This window comes from Perognathus longimembris, chromosome 3, assembly GCF_023159225.1.
Source record: "Perognathus longimembris pacificus isolate PPM17 chromosome 3, ASM2315922v1, whole genome shotgun sequence".
NCBI lineage: Eukaryota > Metazoa > Chordata > Mammalia > Rodentia > Heteromyidae > Perognathus > Perognathus longimembris.
In genome coordinates, this window is record NC_063163.1 from 83,011,173 (window position 1) to 83,025,272 (window position 14,100).

The following is a 14,100-nucleotide window of genomic DNA, read 5'->3' on the forward strand; positions in this document are numbered from 1 at the left end:
TTCTCTCCCTCGGAGACCCCAGCCAGCAGCCCCGTGAAAGCTTGTCCTGTCTGCACAACGTCTGTGCAGAAGGGCAGCTGGGACTGAAATTGCATTTGAAATTGCCGTCTCCATAGGTCACAAAGCAGTTGAATGATGGCGATTTGGGATGGTTTTGATCTAATAGTGTCACACACACATTACATGGAAATATTCCATGTGAGGCTTCCTGGGGTCACACAGAAGCCTCCCCGCTTTGCAGAGACAAAGTGGACTTGTGAATCCTCCAGCTGTCACGTGCTGCGCATGAGTGGACTGGGCATTTTCTTCGGATGCAGGCAGGCCCTCCCGTGTGGGTCTGGGGGAGACCCGAGTGGCCATGATCCGGACAGCTTTCCAGGGCGCGCACACTTGGGAGAGCAACGCACTTGGGTCATGCCCTCCCCCAGTTTGCACTCCCCTGAAAACCCCTGCCACGCCTCTCACTCCCCTCCTTCTGAATCTTGATTCCCCCGATTCCAGGTCTGTGCTGACAGCTGATTGGTAGGGGGTGACATGATTCTGGCCTTGGCCTGGTGCCTGGTGTCTGCCGGCTGGCTCTGCCCGCAGTCCTGACCACGGTTTCCTAGTTATTCCGCAGTCTCCACCGCTCTCTCTTCCCCTCCCACACGAGCTGCTTACCTCCAGCTGTAGGTATGGACAGTCCATCCTTGATCTATGTATGCAGCGCCTCCTTCAGGCCAAACCCAGCACTGCGACGTGACCGCTGCCTTTTACAGGAACAGCTAGATCAGCCATCACATCTTTTGGAACAAACTAGTTGCTCAGTTAAAAAAAAAAAAAAGCAGTCAACGAAGGGATTGTGGCAGCAGGGATCTTTGATCCCTATTTTTTAACCTTTTCATTTGTGAGAATTAAAAAAGAAATGGAGGACACGATCTTTTACAAGCCCGGGAGTCGTCCAGGACATGGCTCTCGTCCTCAGCCCCTCTGTCCATTGAGTCACTTTGTGACTCAACCTCTTCAGCCTCTCCTAAGTCCCCTGACGCCCTCCCTGCACCCTTCATCGCCCCAGGCCTGACCTCCAGGCTCATCTCTCCTGGCTTCCTGCAGCAAATCTGACATTTCCTGCCCATGTGTCATGTAGCATCAGCCGGGATGATCTTAACAAAATCAAACTCCAACCGGCCCTTCCCCACCCCACCTTCCCAGGCCTTGCCGGCACTCCCAGGAACATGCCGGAACCCTCGGTGGCCCCGCTCCCCTTGCCCCCTCCAGCCTCCTGCAGAGAGCCTGGCTTCTCCTCTCCCCGAGGGCATCCTTCAGAGTCTCCGCAGGCCTGCTCTCTCCCACCTCAGAGCCTGTTCACCTGCTGGTCTAGCCCTTCACCCCTTGCTGCCATCAGCCAGGTGTGTATCCCGACTCCTCCTTCAGGAAGCCCTTCCTGACCACCACTGGAGGCCTCCATGGTAGGCCTCCCGAGTATGCTTTCAGGGACTTCCACTTCTGTCCACCCGCATTGTGCTTCTACTTCTCCACTCCAGCTCCATCCCAGCTGTGAACTGAGGTTGGTATGAATGAGAGAGAAGAAAGCAGGGGAGTAAGGGAAAAGGAGAGGGAGAGGAAGAAGGCAGGGGCCACCCGTTACTATTACTGTTGTTAATGATTCTTACTGTTCCAGTAGACCACTGACAATATGTTTACTTCTTCCACTCACCAGGCGACTCTCTTGCTACAATGATGTTTGTATATTGGGTCCAAAGTGTTAAGACTCTGGAGAGGGAATGCAGGATTCTCGCTTGTTGCTGTTTGAACCATACACCTAGTCCTTTTTTGTAGTTAATTTTTCAGACAGGGTCTCATTGGACCCCTGCTGTCTGCCAACCACGATCCTCCTACCTCTGACTCCTGAGTAGCTGGGATTACAGGTGTGTGCCACCACTCCTGGCCCTCATTTCTCTAAACAGCTAACATAGAGTGATTGAAAATAATAGTTCATAACACACTGTACTTGGGCTACACCACTTCTTGAATTCCCACTGGGTAGACACCATCAGTGGGATTCACAGGAGGTGAAGGTGGATTGCAAGTTCTTGTCTGTCCAAATTTATGGCTGTGACTGCCACACAGAACCGACAGCCAGGGGCCAGCAAAGTGTGGAATATGGGTAGAAGGAATTGAAGAATGTGAGCCCCCAGTTCTAGAATGTTCTGCCATGAGGGTGGAGATAACGGTCCGCAGGCAGCTGAACTGGCTTCTGTACCTCAGCTTTGCAAAACCTAGTTGAGAGGAGACAGCACGACTCAACTTAAAAGATTTTGGCCTTTTGGTTAAGGGTGGTAAAAAAAAAATGCAGTAAAAAATACTCATCAAAACAATAATTCATAATTGAATCTGATAGTGTCACTTTTGCATTTCCTGTCTAAGTAGTAACCACAGGTACGAGAGCTTGGGAAGGGACTTCCAGAAATACAGGGCCTCAGGCCCAGACGGAAATGTGGACAGATTTGTGGTAGATCCCAAACCATGTTTCTGTCATCTGTGGGCGCTGGGCTCCCCTGATGGTGTCAGCTAATGCCTCCCTGGGGTCCCTCTCCCTCTGTGTGGATGTGCTTTTACTTACTTGCCTGCTAGTCAGGGCGGGCTGAGATTTCTCAAACTCCTTTCTTGGTTTCCGGCTCTACTGGGATTTGAACTTAAGGCCTTGTACTCGGAAGGCAGGCACTCTACCACTCGAGCCATACCCCCAGCTTTTTGTTTATTTTTCTGTCAGATTCCTGTGTTCTTCTGTCCAAGGCTGATCTGGAACCGTGGTCCTCCTTCTAGGCTTCGCGAATGGTCGGGATTACAAGTATGTGCCACCTTGCCTGGCCCAGATGGTTCTTCAGGAGAAAGTTTAAACATTTTTACTTCCCAGGCCAAAGGCATTGTATATGTTTAAAGTTTTTGGTCTGTATTGTCAAACTATGTAACACAGACTGAGAAGATCAAAGTTATCCTAGGGAAACCATGGCCATGACACCCCAGGAATTCCCTGGCTGGGGTTTGCTTGTAGACCAGGATTCTCCCATTGTTGGGGACACCACCACACACACACACATAGAAGGTGAGCTTACCCTGCTGATTTGGGGGTGGGGGACAGGTTGGTCACCAGGACTGGATGAACTTGAAACCTGGGTGGTGACCTAGGAGGAAACATGGCAAATTAGCAGCTCAGGCAGTGGAAGGAAATTGGTTGTTCAGGGATTTTTTTCCCTTTCTTTCCAGAGGAGTGTGGCTGGGTTTAGGCATTGGGTCCTTTGTTTGTGTGGAGAAGACGGCAGTTGATTTAAGACTGCTCTTCAATGGGAGATGGGAAGGAGATGGATGGAAACAGAGGCATGAGCCCAAGAGTGACTGTAAGTGTGCAAGGAGTTCACACACTTGTGATTGGGAAATAATTGACATCCAACGTGGGAATCTGCTACTTCTGCAGTAACCACTGTATTTACGGGCATAGAATTGATGCCTTCTCTCTCATAGCTGACCCGGAGGGAATGTCTCCATGCTCCCTTCTTACCTGTCGAGATTTGTCTCATTCTTTGTTTTGTTTGGCTGCTTACAACCCTCCTGCTGAGACTACAGGTATGCGACACCCAGCCCAGCTCTAACTTCACTATTATTTACTTTTTAAATGACATGTTCATTGTATAAATAGGCTTACCTGATGCTCCCAGGCAGGATTTTTGAGTGCTGGAGGATTCTGGTGAAATCCTACTGTGACCTCTATTGTGTTTACAAACGTTCCTTGGCTTTTCTGGTTTCTATTAGAAAGCCAAAATCTAATGAACATAATATCAGTAACTTGTAGAGAGACTTAGAGGATAGAATATAGTTAAGAATAATGGTCACAACCCAGATCCATGCTGCCCAATAACAATATGAGTGAGAGCTGAGGTATCTCATTTCATTTGGTAAGTCACCATACCAAAAAGAAGAAAAAGCAGGGCTGAGCACAGTTGCTTCTGCCTGTAATCCCTGCCTTGACCTTCCATAGAGCTGGGATTACAGGCACGTACCACCATGCCCGGGCCCCCAAATCAACGCTCCTTCCTATCTTTCAGCTGGTCTGTGGCACGCGGGCATCTTCTAGAGGCTACGGTTCTCTAACAAGGCCCTGAGCATGGTGGTGCCCCCCTCCCCGGGGACCCGGCATGGGTTCTCCCTCTACAAACCTGGTCAGAGGCGCCACACTGAGGGCTGGCAGGGTGTGAGGGCAGAGCATGAGGAGGGCGCGTGCCAGATGGAGGAGACAGCCCTGGCCCGGTGCAGGAAAGCAGCGCTTCTCCTGCACCCCAGCCCTGAGCACCGCCTGGGCTGGCACAGTTACATAACCTAACCATGCAGAGATTCAAGAGGGCACCTGGGGGCTGGCATCTCCCTTGGGGGGGGGGACCTGGGAGGCCTCTGCACCCACGCCCCAGTCTCAGAGGAAGCCTGTCAGCTGCCAGCCCTGGGGGGCCCTGGCGTGGGTGGCAAGGCAGCCACGGGTGTGGGATTGTTGGTGTGGGTGCAGAGGGGGTTCCCTCATGAGCTACAGCATGGCCAGCCTGCGGGGGGCACGGGCTGCTGGGGCCCCAGACAGGGGTAGGGAAATGTCCCGGCCTGCCTGTTACCCAAGACCCGCAGCCCCATCGCAATCCACCCCCCTTCCATGAACGCCCAGGAGCCTGGTGCCCGCCTCGTCCACAGGGCCAGCTTCGCCCTGACCAGAGAACCAATGGCTTGGAAAATGCCAGCCTTTCAGAGAGCAAAATCCAGATTTGGGGATTTAATCTTCTCTCAGCAGCCAGTGTCCTTTGTGCACCTGCTCTGCCCTAGGCCAACCCTGAGGGAGCCAAGCCCACTTCTTCCTCAAGCAGCACTAGGATTTGAACTCCAGGCTGTGTATTAGCCAGGCAGTAGTTGGACCCTTGAAGCTGCACCCCTTAATCCTTTTGTGGGCTCCAGTTATTTTTGGAAATAGGGTCTCTCTTTTGTCTTCGCCACTTAAGCCACTATCTTCCTACTTATACTTCCACCTGTAGAAGGGATGACACGTGTACACCGCAATGCCCGCTGTTTTTTGTTGGTTTGGTGTTTGTTTTCTGCTAAGATAAGGTCTCAAGAACAATATTGTGCAGGTTAGCCTAGAACTATGGTCTGCCTGATCTCTGCCTCTCATGTAGCTGAGATGACGGGCACCTACCATGGCACCCAGCCTTGGGTTCAGAAGAGGGTCTCAAGTACTTTCATCCCTGGGCTGGCATCAAACTGTGATCCTCCAAATCCTAGCCTCCCTTTGTAGCTAGGAATCTGGACATAAGCCACCAGCACCGGGCCAAAGCCCACTTATTTAGTTAGTTAGTTAGTGGTGCTGGATTTAGAATTTGGGGCCCCATGCTTGCTAGGTAGGCACTCTACCACCTGATCCGTGACCCCAGTCCTATTATGTTCCTTTTAGGATCTCATGCTTCACCCAGGGCCAACCTGAGAGAACCTCCGACCTCTATCTTCTGTATAGCTGGGATTACAGGCATATCCCACCACGCTTGGCCCTGGTATTTTTTAGATGGTCGGTGGGATGCAGACATCTCCCAGAGTTTTGGCTGGCCCCATCTCTTTGGTGTTCAATGTTTGGCAGGACTTTTTTTTTTTTTTTTTTGCCAGTCCTGGGCCTTGGACTCAGGGCCGGAGCACTGTCCCTGGCTTCTTCTTGCTCAAGGCTAGCACTCTGCCACTTGAGCCACAGCGCCACTTCTGGCCATTTTCTATATTATGTGGTGCTGGGGAATCAAACCCAGGGCTTCATGTATACGAGGCAAGCACTCTTGCCACTAGGCCACATTCCCAGCCCATGTTCAATGTTTGGAATGGAGCTCAGGTTTTGAACTTGAGTCAGGCATGTCACCCCCCCCCACACACACACACACATACCCCCTTGTCCTCCCAGGAGGTTTGCTTTCTGGAGGCTTGAGGAGGCACCGAGGATGGAGAACCCAAAGATGATTTGTGCCAGCTGCAGCTCCTGAGCTGCGAAGGGAAACTGCGAACCCCAGGAGGCTGGCAGCTGAGTGACAAGCAGGCGCGGTGAAGAGAGTCCCTGTGATTCTGTCATTTGGTTTCTGGGCCTGGCTGTCGGCGGCTTCCCTGGGGGCTAGAGAGGCTGAGTGATAACTCTAGATGGTGACTCGCCATCGGAAGAGATAAGAAAGGCCTTGTGATTCTGTCATTTGGTTTTGAAGCTGGCTGGCTACAGCTTTGGGGGCTTGGGGGAGTTGGGGTCTCTCAGGGCCTTGGTCCTGGCTGCAGCTAGGCAGTTGCATTCTCTTGAAAAGGTGGGCCTCCCCTCCTGGAAGATGGATCGTGTTTCTACACTGACTTTAAATCTCCTGGGTAGTCAGTATGTGTCCATTTTTTCTGTCATTCCGATCCTAGTTTTATTGGGGGGGGGGAGGGGCGCAGCAGGAGTGCTGGGATTTGAACCCAAGGCTTTAGGCTTGCTAGGCAGACACTGCACCACTTGGGCCACATCCCTTTTTGCCTTCGTTTTGGTATTTGTGTGTTGTTTTCTAATGGAGTCATGCACGTTAGCCTGGAGCCAGCCTTGAACCTTGATCCTCCTATTTACACTTTCCCACGGGGTGGGAGCACAGGCAAGCGTCACAAAACACCGGGCCTGGGGCTTTGTTTTCTCGTTTTTTGAGAGAGAGAGAGAGAGAGAGAGAGAGAGAGCTTTACTCTCATATTTGCCCCAGGCGGCCTCCCACTGCCGTACTTCCACCTCTGCCTCCCTCCGTCCTGGTTGTGACAGGGATAGATATGAAGCGCTCCGCTCTAGCCCTTTGTTTCCCCTTCTGTTCTCACCCCCTCCCCTGTGTCCTTCTCTCCAGCTCCGGAAGCCGTGGCTCTCATAGGCATCCAAACAGCCGTGACCAAAATGCCCAGAGACTCATCCACGGTGCGTCACTTCTAGACGCATCCATCCCACGGTGATCCTCCCCCGCCTGCCTGACCCGCGGCTTCGGGACAGGTCCCCAGGCTTCACTGCTTCCTTTGAGCCCCAGCGAGGAGGGAGACGCGTGTCATCATGCCACCGGTGACGCCCCGTCCACGTCACGGACGGAGAGCATAGAGCCCTGGGCAGCCCGCGTCGGCCAGCTCTCGTGTCGGCCGAGCCGGAGCCCCGCTGCCCCTGCCGAAGCAACCCGGTCTGGACGGACTGTGGGGTGAGCACCCCGCACCCTCGGGCGCGGGCACCATGGAAGAGCCTGTGTTCGGCGTCCAGCAAATCCAGCCCAACGTCATCTCGGTGCGCCTCTTCAAGCGCAAAGTGGGGGGCCTGGGGTTCCTGGTGAAGGAGCGTGTCAGCAAGCCCCCCGTCATCATCTCGGATCTGATCCGCGGAGGGGCCGCGGAGCAGAGTGGCCTCGTCCAGGCCGGGGACATCATTCTGGCCGTCAACGGCCGCCCCTTGGTGGACCTCAGCTACGACAGCGCCCTGGAGGTGCTCCGGGGCGTCGCCTCCGAGACCCACGTGGTCCTCATCCTGCGGGGGCCCGAGGGCTTCACCACTCACCTGGAGACCACCTTCACCGGGGATGGCACCCCCAAGACCATCCGGGTGACCCAGCCTCTGGGGCCCTCTGCCAAAACTGCCAACCTGGCTCCCCTGCCGTCGGGGAGCAGGGAGCAGGGGCTGGCAGCAGCCGGAGCTGGAGAGAAGGGCCCTCAGCACACCCAGGACAATGGACAGGGAGTGGGTCAGCACACCCAGGCGAACGGCCTGGCCCTGGACAAGAAAGGCCCCAACACGGGCCTCCTCGGAGACCACGAGGAGGCCAGCGAACTGCTCAGAGAGATTGAGCCAGTGTTGAACCTTCTCACCACAGGGGGGAAAGCGGCTAACAGAGGGGGACCCCCCAAGACGGAGACAAAGGAGACAGGAGTGCAGGTGGACAGGTAAGCTGCCCAGGTGTGTGTGTGTGTGTGTGTGTGTGTGTGTGTGTGTGTGCGCGCACACATGGGCCCAGTGCTCAGACACCAGCCTGAGCTGTCTCACACCCCCACCATGCCCGTCCATGCCACACAGCCACCCATGAAGTCCCCCAAAGTGAAATCCCCATTGTAAGAGGCGAGAGCGGTGGCCAGGGAACCCAAAGCTAAGGGGTTGTCATGGCAGTGGGAAGGGGGGGGGGGCGTAGGGATAGCATGGCTGCCTGTCTTCCTCCATGTGACCCCACCACCACCATCAGGACCCCTAGAATGGGAAGATCCAAGCCCTGCTCAGCCTCAGCCTCCACCTCAGCCTCCATCTCTGCCTCAGTCTGTCTCAGCTGCTTTCTCCTCCCCACAGCCAGCTGAGGGCAGAGGCAGATCCCCAAGTGGAGAAGGGAATCAAGGCACAACTCGCCCAAATCAGTTTTGCCGAGATTACAGGGATGCAGGAACTTAAAGGTCAGGATCCGGGCGGCTATTGTTTAGCAGTTCTGTGCCTTCTGGCTCTCTGGTGACATGGTGGGCCCTGCCATATCTCCTGAAGGTGGGAAGCAGCAGCAAGGCTGGGAGGTCAGGACAAGGGAGAGAGATAGAGATAGAGGGGGGGCACGAGAGCACAAGCAGGCAGTTTCTCTGTTCTTCCCCCCCACTCTCAGACCCCCCCCCCATGGCCTGAGGGGGCTGGACTCATGCAGAGGGAGACTCAGAAGCCACCTAGAAGCCCAGAGAATCCCCCTCCCAAAGGACCCCTAAGTGTCCCAGGAACATTTGCAGACCTCTGGGGCGAGGGGTTTCTGGGTGTCTGCGTTATAGTCCAGTTGCCTCCCTCCCTGTGCATGCGTTCATTTCACAGGTACGCGGGGAGGACCTACTATGTGTTTTAGGCTCTGAGGGTAGAGCTTTATCTCATCTACAGGCAGTGGGGGGGCCGTGTTGAGCTGGGGGGGTGTCGTTTGCAAGTATAGTAAGAGGGTCACACATGGAGGCTAGCCTAGGATAAAACCCAAGACTCTAACCAGAGAAATATGTATATAATATATATATATATATATATATATATCACAAAGGGATGGAGGCATGGCTCCACAGTTAGTGCCCCTCTTGCAAGCACCAGGTGATGAGTTCAAACCCCAGTACACACACACACACACACACACACACACACACACACACGAAGAAAAGAACCTTCCCAGAGTTTATACTGTTTTTCATCAATTCTGTGCTCTAACTACAACACAAAGGAGACAGCATGTAGAAATTTGCAGGAAGATGGCCTGGGATGTATCAGCTGGAGTCAGGGTGAGCCTAGCTGGAGGTTAGATGCCTGCACCCCTAAACTTAGCATTGAGGCCCACCCAGGACCATCATGTCTCAGTGTGGTCGCTCATACTCCATCAGCAGTGTGGCTTGGCCACATACCCCCTGGTGAGACAGTGGGTCAATCTTTCCTTGATTTACTCAGGTGTGTGTGTACGTGTGTGTGAAACCATGTTTTAAAGCTGTCTTTCTATGTGAGATGTAGCCCGGGGTGTCGGACCAGAGCCAGTATGCAGGTTGTGTGATTGTCGGGCCCTTTGTCCTCCTGGTCTAGACGGTAGGGATGAGGTGGGGTCAGCTCTGTGTCCTGGCCACAAGGAGGCCCCCACACACGGGGCCAACCATCCAGGTCATCCCTGCCAGTCTGAGAGTTCTGGGGGTTGGACTGGTTCACAGTACCACTCCACCTCTGCTCTCACGCCGCTCATTCTCCTGTTCCTCATGGCCGCCTTGGAGAAGTGGGAGCAACATTTACCCAGAGACGGCCCATCCGTCCTCTGGTCCTGGAGGCAGGTGGCAGGCAGGAAGACGGCAGACCTAGGTTTCTGGTGTTCCCTGCTCTGGGAGCGGTTGCTTTAAAGCGCTGTTGGGGGGGAGAATATCCAGGTTACTCAGCTCACTGCCCTGAGGGAGGCTCTAAAGAGGCCAAGGCCAAAGTCCCCGGTCCAGTCCAGCATCCATCTGCAGTAGCAGGTCAGCCCCGCCCTACACACACACACACACACACACACACACACACACACACACACACACACACACACACGGCTCTTCTGAGCTCAGTTCCTTAGAAGATGTATGGCTTTCACCTTGGAATGTCATCTGCTAGGGACAATGCCAGTCTTTAGGTATTCAGGGCCTAGAATCCTTAAAGAGAAGGAGAGCCTCACCAGGCTAGAGAAGGGCCCTCCATGTGTTCTGTGAGCTTCGCAACCTCCCAGCCATCATCTTGTTCTTCTTTTTATTGTAATTATGTGTGTGTGTGTGTGTGTGTGTGTGTGTGTGTGTGTTTTCCTGGAGATTGAACTTGGGGCCTTGCCCACACTAAACCAGCACTCCACCACTGAAGCCACACCTCCAGCCCTTTTGTTTTGATTTCATTTTTGAGATGGGGTCTTTGCTGGGATTGGCATCAAATTCTGAATCCCCCTACCTTTGCCTCCTGGGCAGCTGGGATTATAGGAGTGTTACAACAAATTGTTATAACAAATTACTTCCAACTCAGTTGCCTGGACAAGCGCCCTTATGTTCACATGGTCCGTGAGGTCTTGAGTCTGAAGTGTGTCTGGCTGAACTGGAATCCCATCAGGGTATCAGTGATCAGGTACTTTCCTAGGGTCTTTGTTGCCAGGCCTTTCCTAGCTCCCAGAGCCCCGTTCTTGGCCTTCCAGGGCTTGCAGCCTATTGCTTCTATCCTCACACCACCAGAAGCCTAGGACTGGTGTCAGTGTCTCTGTACCATCTCTCATAGTAGGGACACAGGACTGCAGCCAGTGTCACAACAATATTCCAGGTCCGCCTGACATTCAACATTCTGAATTTCCCACCCCATCTGTGAAGTAACCTTAGAGTATTATAACAAAATCCCCAAGATTGGCTACTTCATAAAGAAGTGATGTTTCTTTAGCTCACAGTGCTGGAAGTTCAGGGGTAGGCACTGGCCTTGGCCCTGCTCTGTTGAGGGCATCAGGGAAGAGGGAGCACAACAGGGAGCCAGAAGGATGTGAGGGCCAGGTTTGCACTTTTCCAATAGCTCCACTGTGAGAGCTAAGCAGAATTAGATGAGAACCCTCCACCTGGAAGCCCTGGGCTCCCACCTGACCACGCCCCCGCATGACCACGCCCCCTCAAGTCCCTCTGCAGAGGGGGCCTGCCCACGCCCCTTAAAGGTCCTGCAACACAGGCCCTTCATGGGACACAGTGAAACCACATGCAAGCCATAGCTGTGTAGATGGGTCCGAGTTCAGGATTTTGGGGGCCATGGCCCAGATTCCTCCCTCATCCATCCAGCTTTGTGGCACAGTTGTAAGCAGGTCCTATGCTGGCGAATGCCCTTCTCCTCCTCCTCCCCATGGCTGAGGCCACACTGGATGGAGTCTAGGGACCATGTCCCCAGCCACCTGCTCCTTGCTTATTTCAGGAAAGCCCTCCACCTCTCTGGGCCTCAGTTTCTCGTTCTGTATTAACAGTGTGTGGATCAGATGAGTCTCGAGATATTCACCAGCAAATATCAGCAGTGGGCAGGCTCCTGGCAGCCGGGCAGGCACTCTGTGCCCCATCCAAAATCTCTGCTCCTCAACCCCCATGTCCCCAACCTGAACCTACTTTAGGTCAAGGATCGCGACCTGGAGTTGGAGCCCTTGGCACCTACCCAAGTCTCCTGTGGGGCCACAAACTTGGCAGATCGGTGTGATATAGGCTAATCAAGAGATTTCTCATGAAATTTGGTTTCCCACATCTCAAAATACACAGTCAGTGCTGGGAATGTGGCTTAGCGGTAGAGTGCTTGCTTAGCATGCATGAAGCCCTGGGTTCAATTCCTCAGTACCATATACACAGAAAAAGCCAGAAGTGTTGCTGTGGCTCGAGTGGTACAGTGTTAGCCTTGAGCAAAAGAAACTCAGGGACAGTAGTCAGGCCCTGAGTTCAACCCCAGGACTGGCAAACAAAACAAAACAAAACAAAACAAAAATGCACACACACACACAAAAACATAAGTCAGCCCTTCATATCCCTGGGAGGGGGACAGTTTTCAGGACCCCCTTAGATGTGGATGCTCCAGTGCCATTAATGAAATGATGTGGTTTTTGCCTAGAAGCTACAAACATTCTCCTGTCTCCTTTCTGCCATCTCCAGATTACTAATCTCACTAATGTAATGGAAATGGTTTGTAAATAGTTCTTCTATTGTATTGTTGAGGGGATAATGACAAGGAAAAATAGCTTTACATATTCAGTACAGATATCATTTTTTCCCAGAGCTTTTGTGATCCACAGTGAGTTAAATCCGAGGCACAGGAGCCGAGGGGAATGGAGGACCAATTTCACTGTATATTGGAAAAGATGAACACCAGGCCACCTCCTGGCAAGGGGCCCGCAGCAGGGGCCAGGAAGGGGCAGGTGGCTTCTCCACCTCCCAGCATCCAAACCCAACCCTCCTTAACCATTGTCTTTACGAGCCCAAGTTCTGCTGGCATGGCTCTGAGAATCCTGCCCAGTTTGGAGATATTAGTAATGAACTGTAAAGCCGGGCATGGTAGCTCATGACTGTGATCCCAGCTCCTCAGGAAGAGGAGGTAGGGCAATTGTTATCTGAAACTGACCCTGGACATAAACGTGTGTGCTTCTATCAAAAAATAAAACTAAAGCAAAAAAGGGCTGGGGCCATGGCTCAAGTGGTGGAGTGGCAGAGTGCCTGCCTACTGAGCAAGAAGTTCAAAACCCAAGGGCTAGCCAGGTGCCAGTAGCTCATGCCTGTAATCCTAGCTATTAGGGAGACTGCGATCTGGGGATCGCAGTTCAAAGCCAGCCTGGGTAGGAAAGTGCATGACACTCTTATCTCCAGTTAACCACCAAAATGGCAGAAGTGAAGCTGTAGAGTGCCAGCCTTGAGCAAAACAAGCTCAGGGACAGTACCCAGGCCCTGAGTTCAAGCCTCAGGAGTGGCATACACTGGCGCATGCACACACACACACACACGTGTGTGCATGTACACACACAAAGTACTAGGAGGAGATAAATAATAGTGAAGAGCAATGACAGTGCCTGAGCTCAAGGGCCCTCAACTCCCTGCTTGGTGCCAATGTTTACAGAATCCCTAGTCCCCAAAGAAGATTTTTGGGAGGTAGGGAATAAGCAAAAATCACAAAGGGGGTAAATATGATCAAAGTATGTAATATGCATTTATAGAAATAACTTTGATAAACCCCACAATAAAACTTAATAGATGAAAAAAGAGAGCAGAGTTTTCTACCTATGAAGGCCATCTGCTGCTTCTATTCTCAAGGAGAAAGGCTTCACCAAGACTCCCCCATCCACAGCTCCCAGCTTTCTGCTGTAACTCAGCCTGCCATGTCAAGAACAGATAGTTACAGAAGCCAAAGGGCCATTGGAGGGTGGAGAGCAAGGAGGAGTGGGAGACAGAGAAAGCGTGGTGCCCACTGGAAGTGTGGGCAGGGCTTCCTGCCAGGGCCAACTGCTCCCCGGCCATTCTGGCTGGGCCTTGTCAGGCAGTCGCCCCCGCCTCTCTGTGTGCCAGGCCCACTTGCTCCCTACTGGGTCCTCAGGGCTGGCTAGTGGGCATCACTGGACTCCCTGACTCACATGTAGGCTTCCTATGGCATGAAGCCTAGAACCTCATCCTTTCTGTGCAAGAGACCACAGGACCTGGCTGCCGAGAAGTATCTGTGGGAGGAGGGGAGACCTGGCAAAGGTCCTGCAAAGGACGAGATGCCACCCCAGCCCTTGGCCTGGGTCTGATCATCCAAAGGGATGTAGTTTCGCTTTTGCCAACTAGGAAATGCGTGCCAGGTGGGAGGCAGATTTGCACACCTGGCCCCGGAAACAGAATAGCAGGAGGGGGCAGGAGGAGGACATGAGAGGAGATGAACCAGGAGCCACTTAGTGAAGGCAAATCCCTCCATCACATCTGAGACCAAGAGACAAGGAGTGGAATAGTCTTCGCAGACCTTTGGGTAGCAGGGTGGCAGTCACAGAACAGTGACTGGGAGGAGCAGGATGCGTGGGGCTATGGTGCTGGGTCCCAGGGAAGAGTCCAAGTGCACGACATCCA

The 14,100-nt window shown here is 53.2% G+C and overlaps 1 protein-coding gene across 4 annotated transcripts in view; it reads left to right on the forward strand.

The window, feature by feature from the left end:
- Positions 1-14,100, forward strand: part of Nos1 (nitric oxide synthase 1) — a 129,339-nt gene that overhangs the window by 50,006 nt on the left and 65,233 nt on the right. For all 4 annotated transcript variants that reach the window (XM_048342877.1, XM_048342876.1, XM_048342878.1 and 1 more), the window contains exon 2: positions 6,891-7,959. In XM_048342877.1, coding sequence (XP_048198834.1) covers positions 7,259-7,959 — 701 coding nt within the window. In that variant the 5' untranslated portion in view covers positions 6,891-7,258. The remainder of the gene's footprint in view (positions 1-6,890; positions 7,960-14,100) is intronic.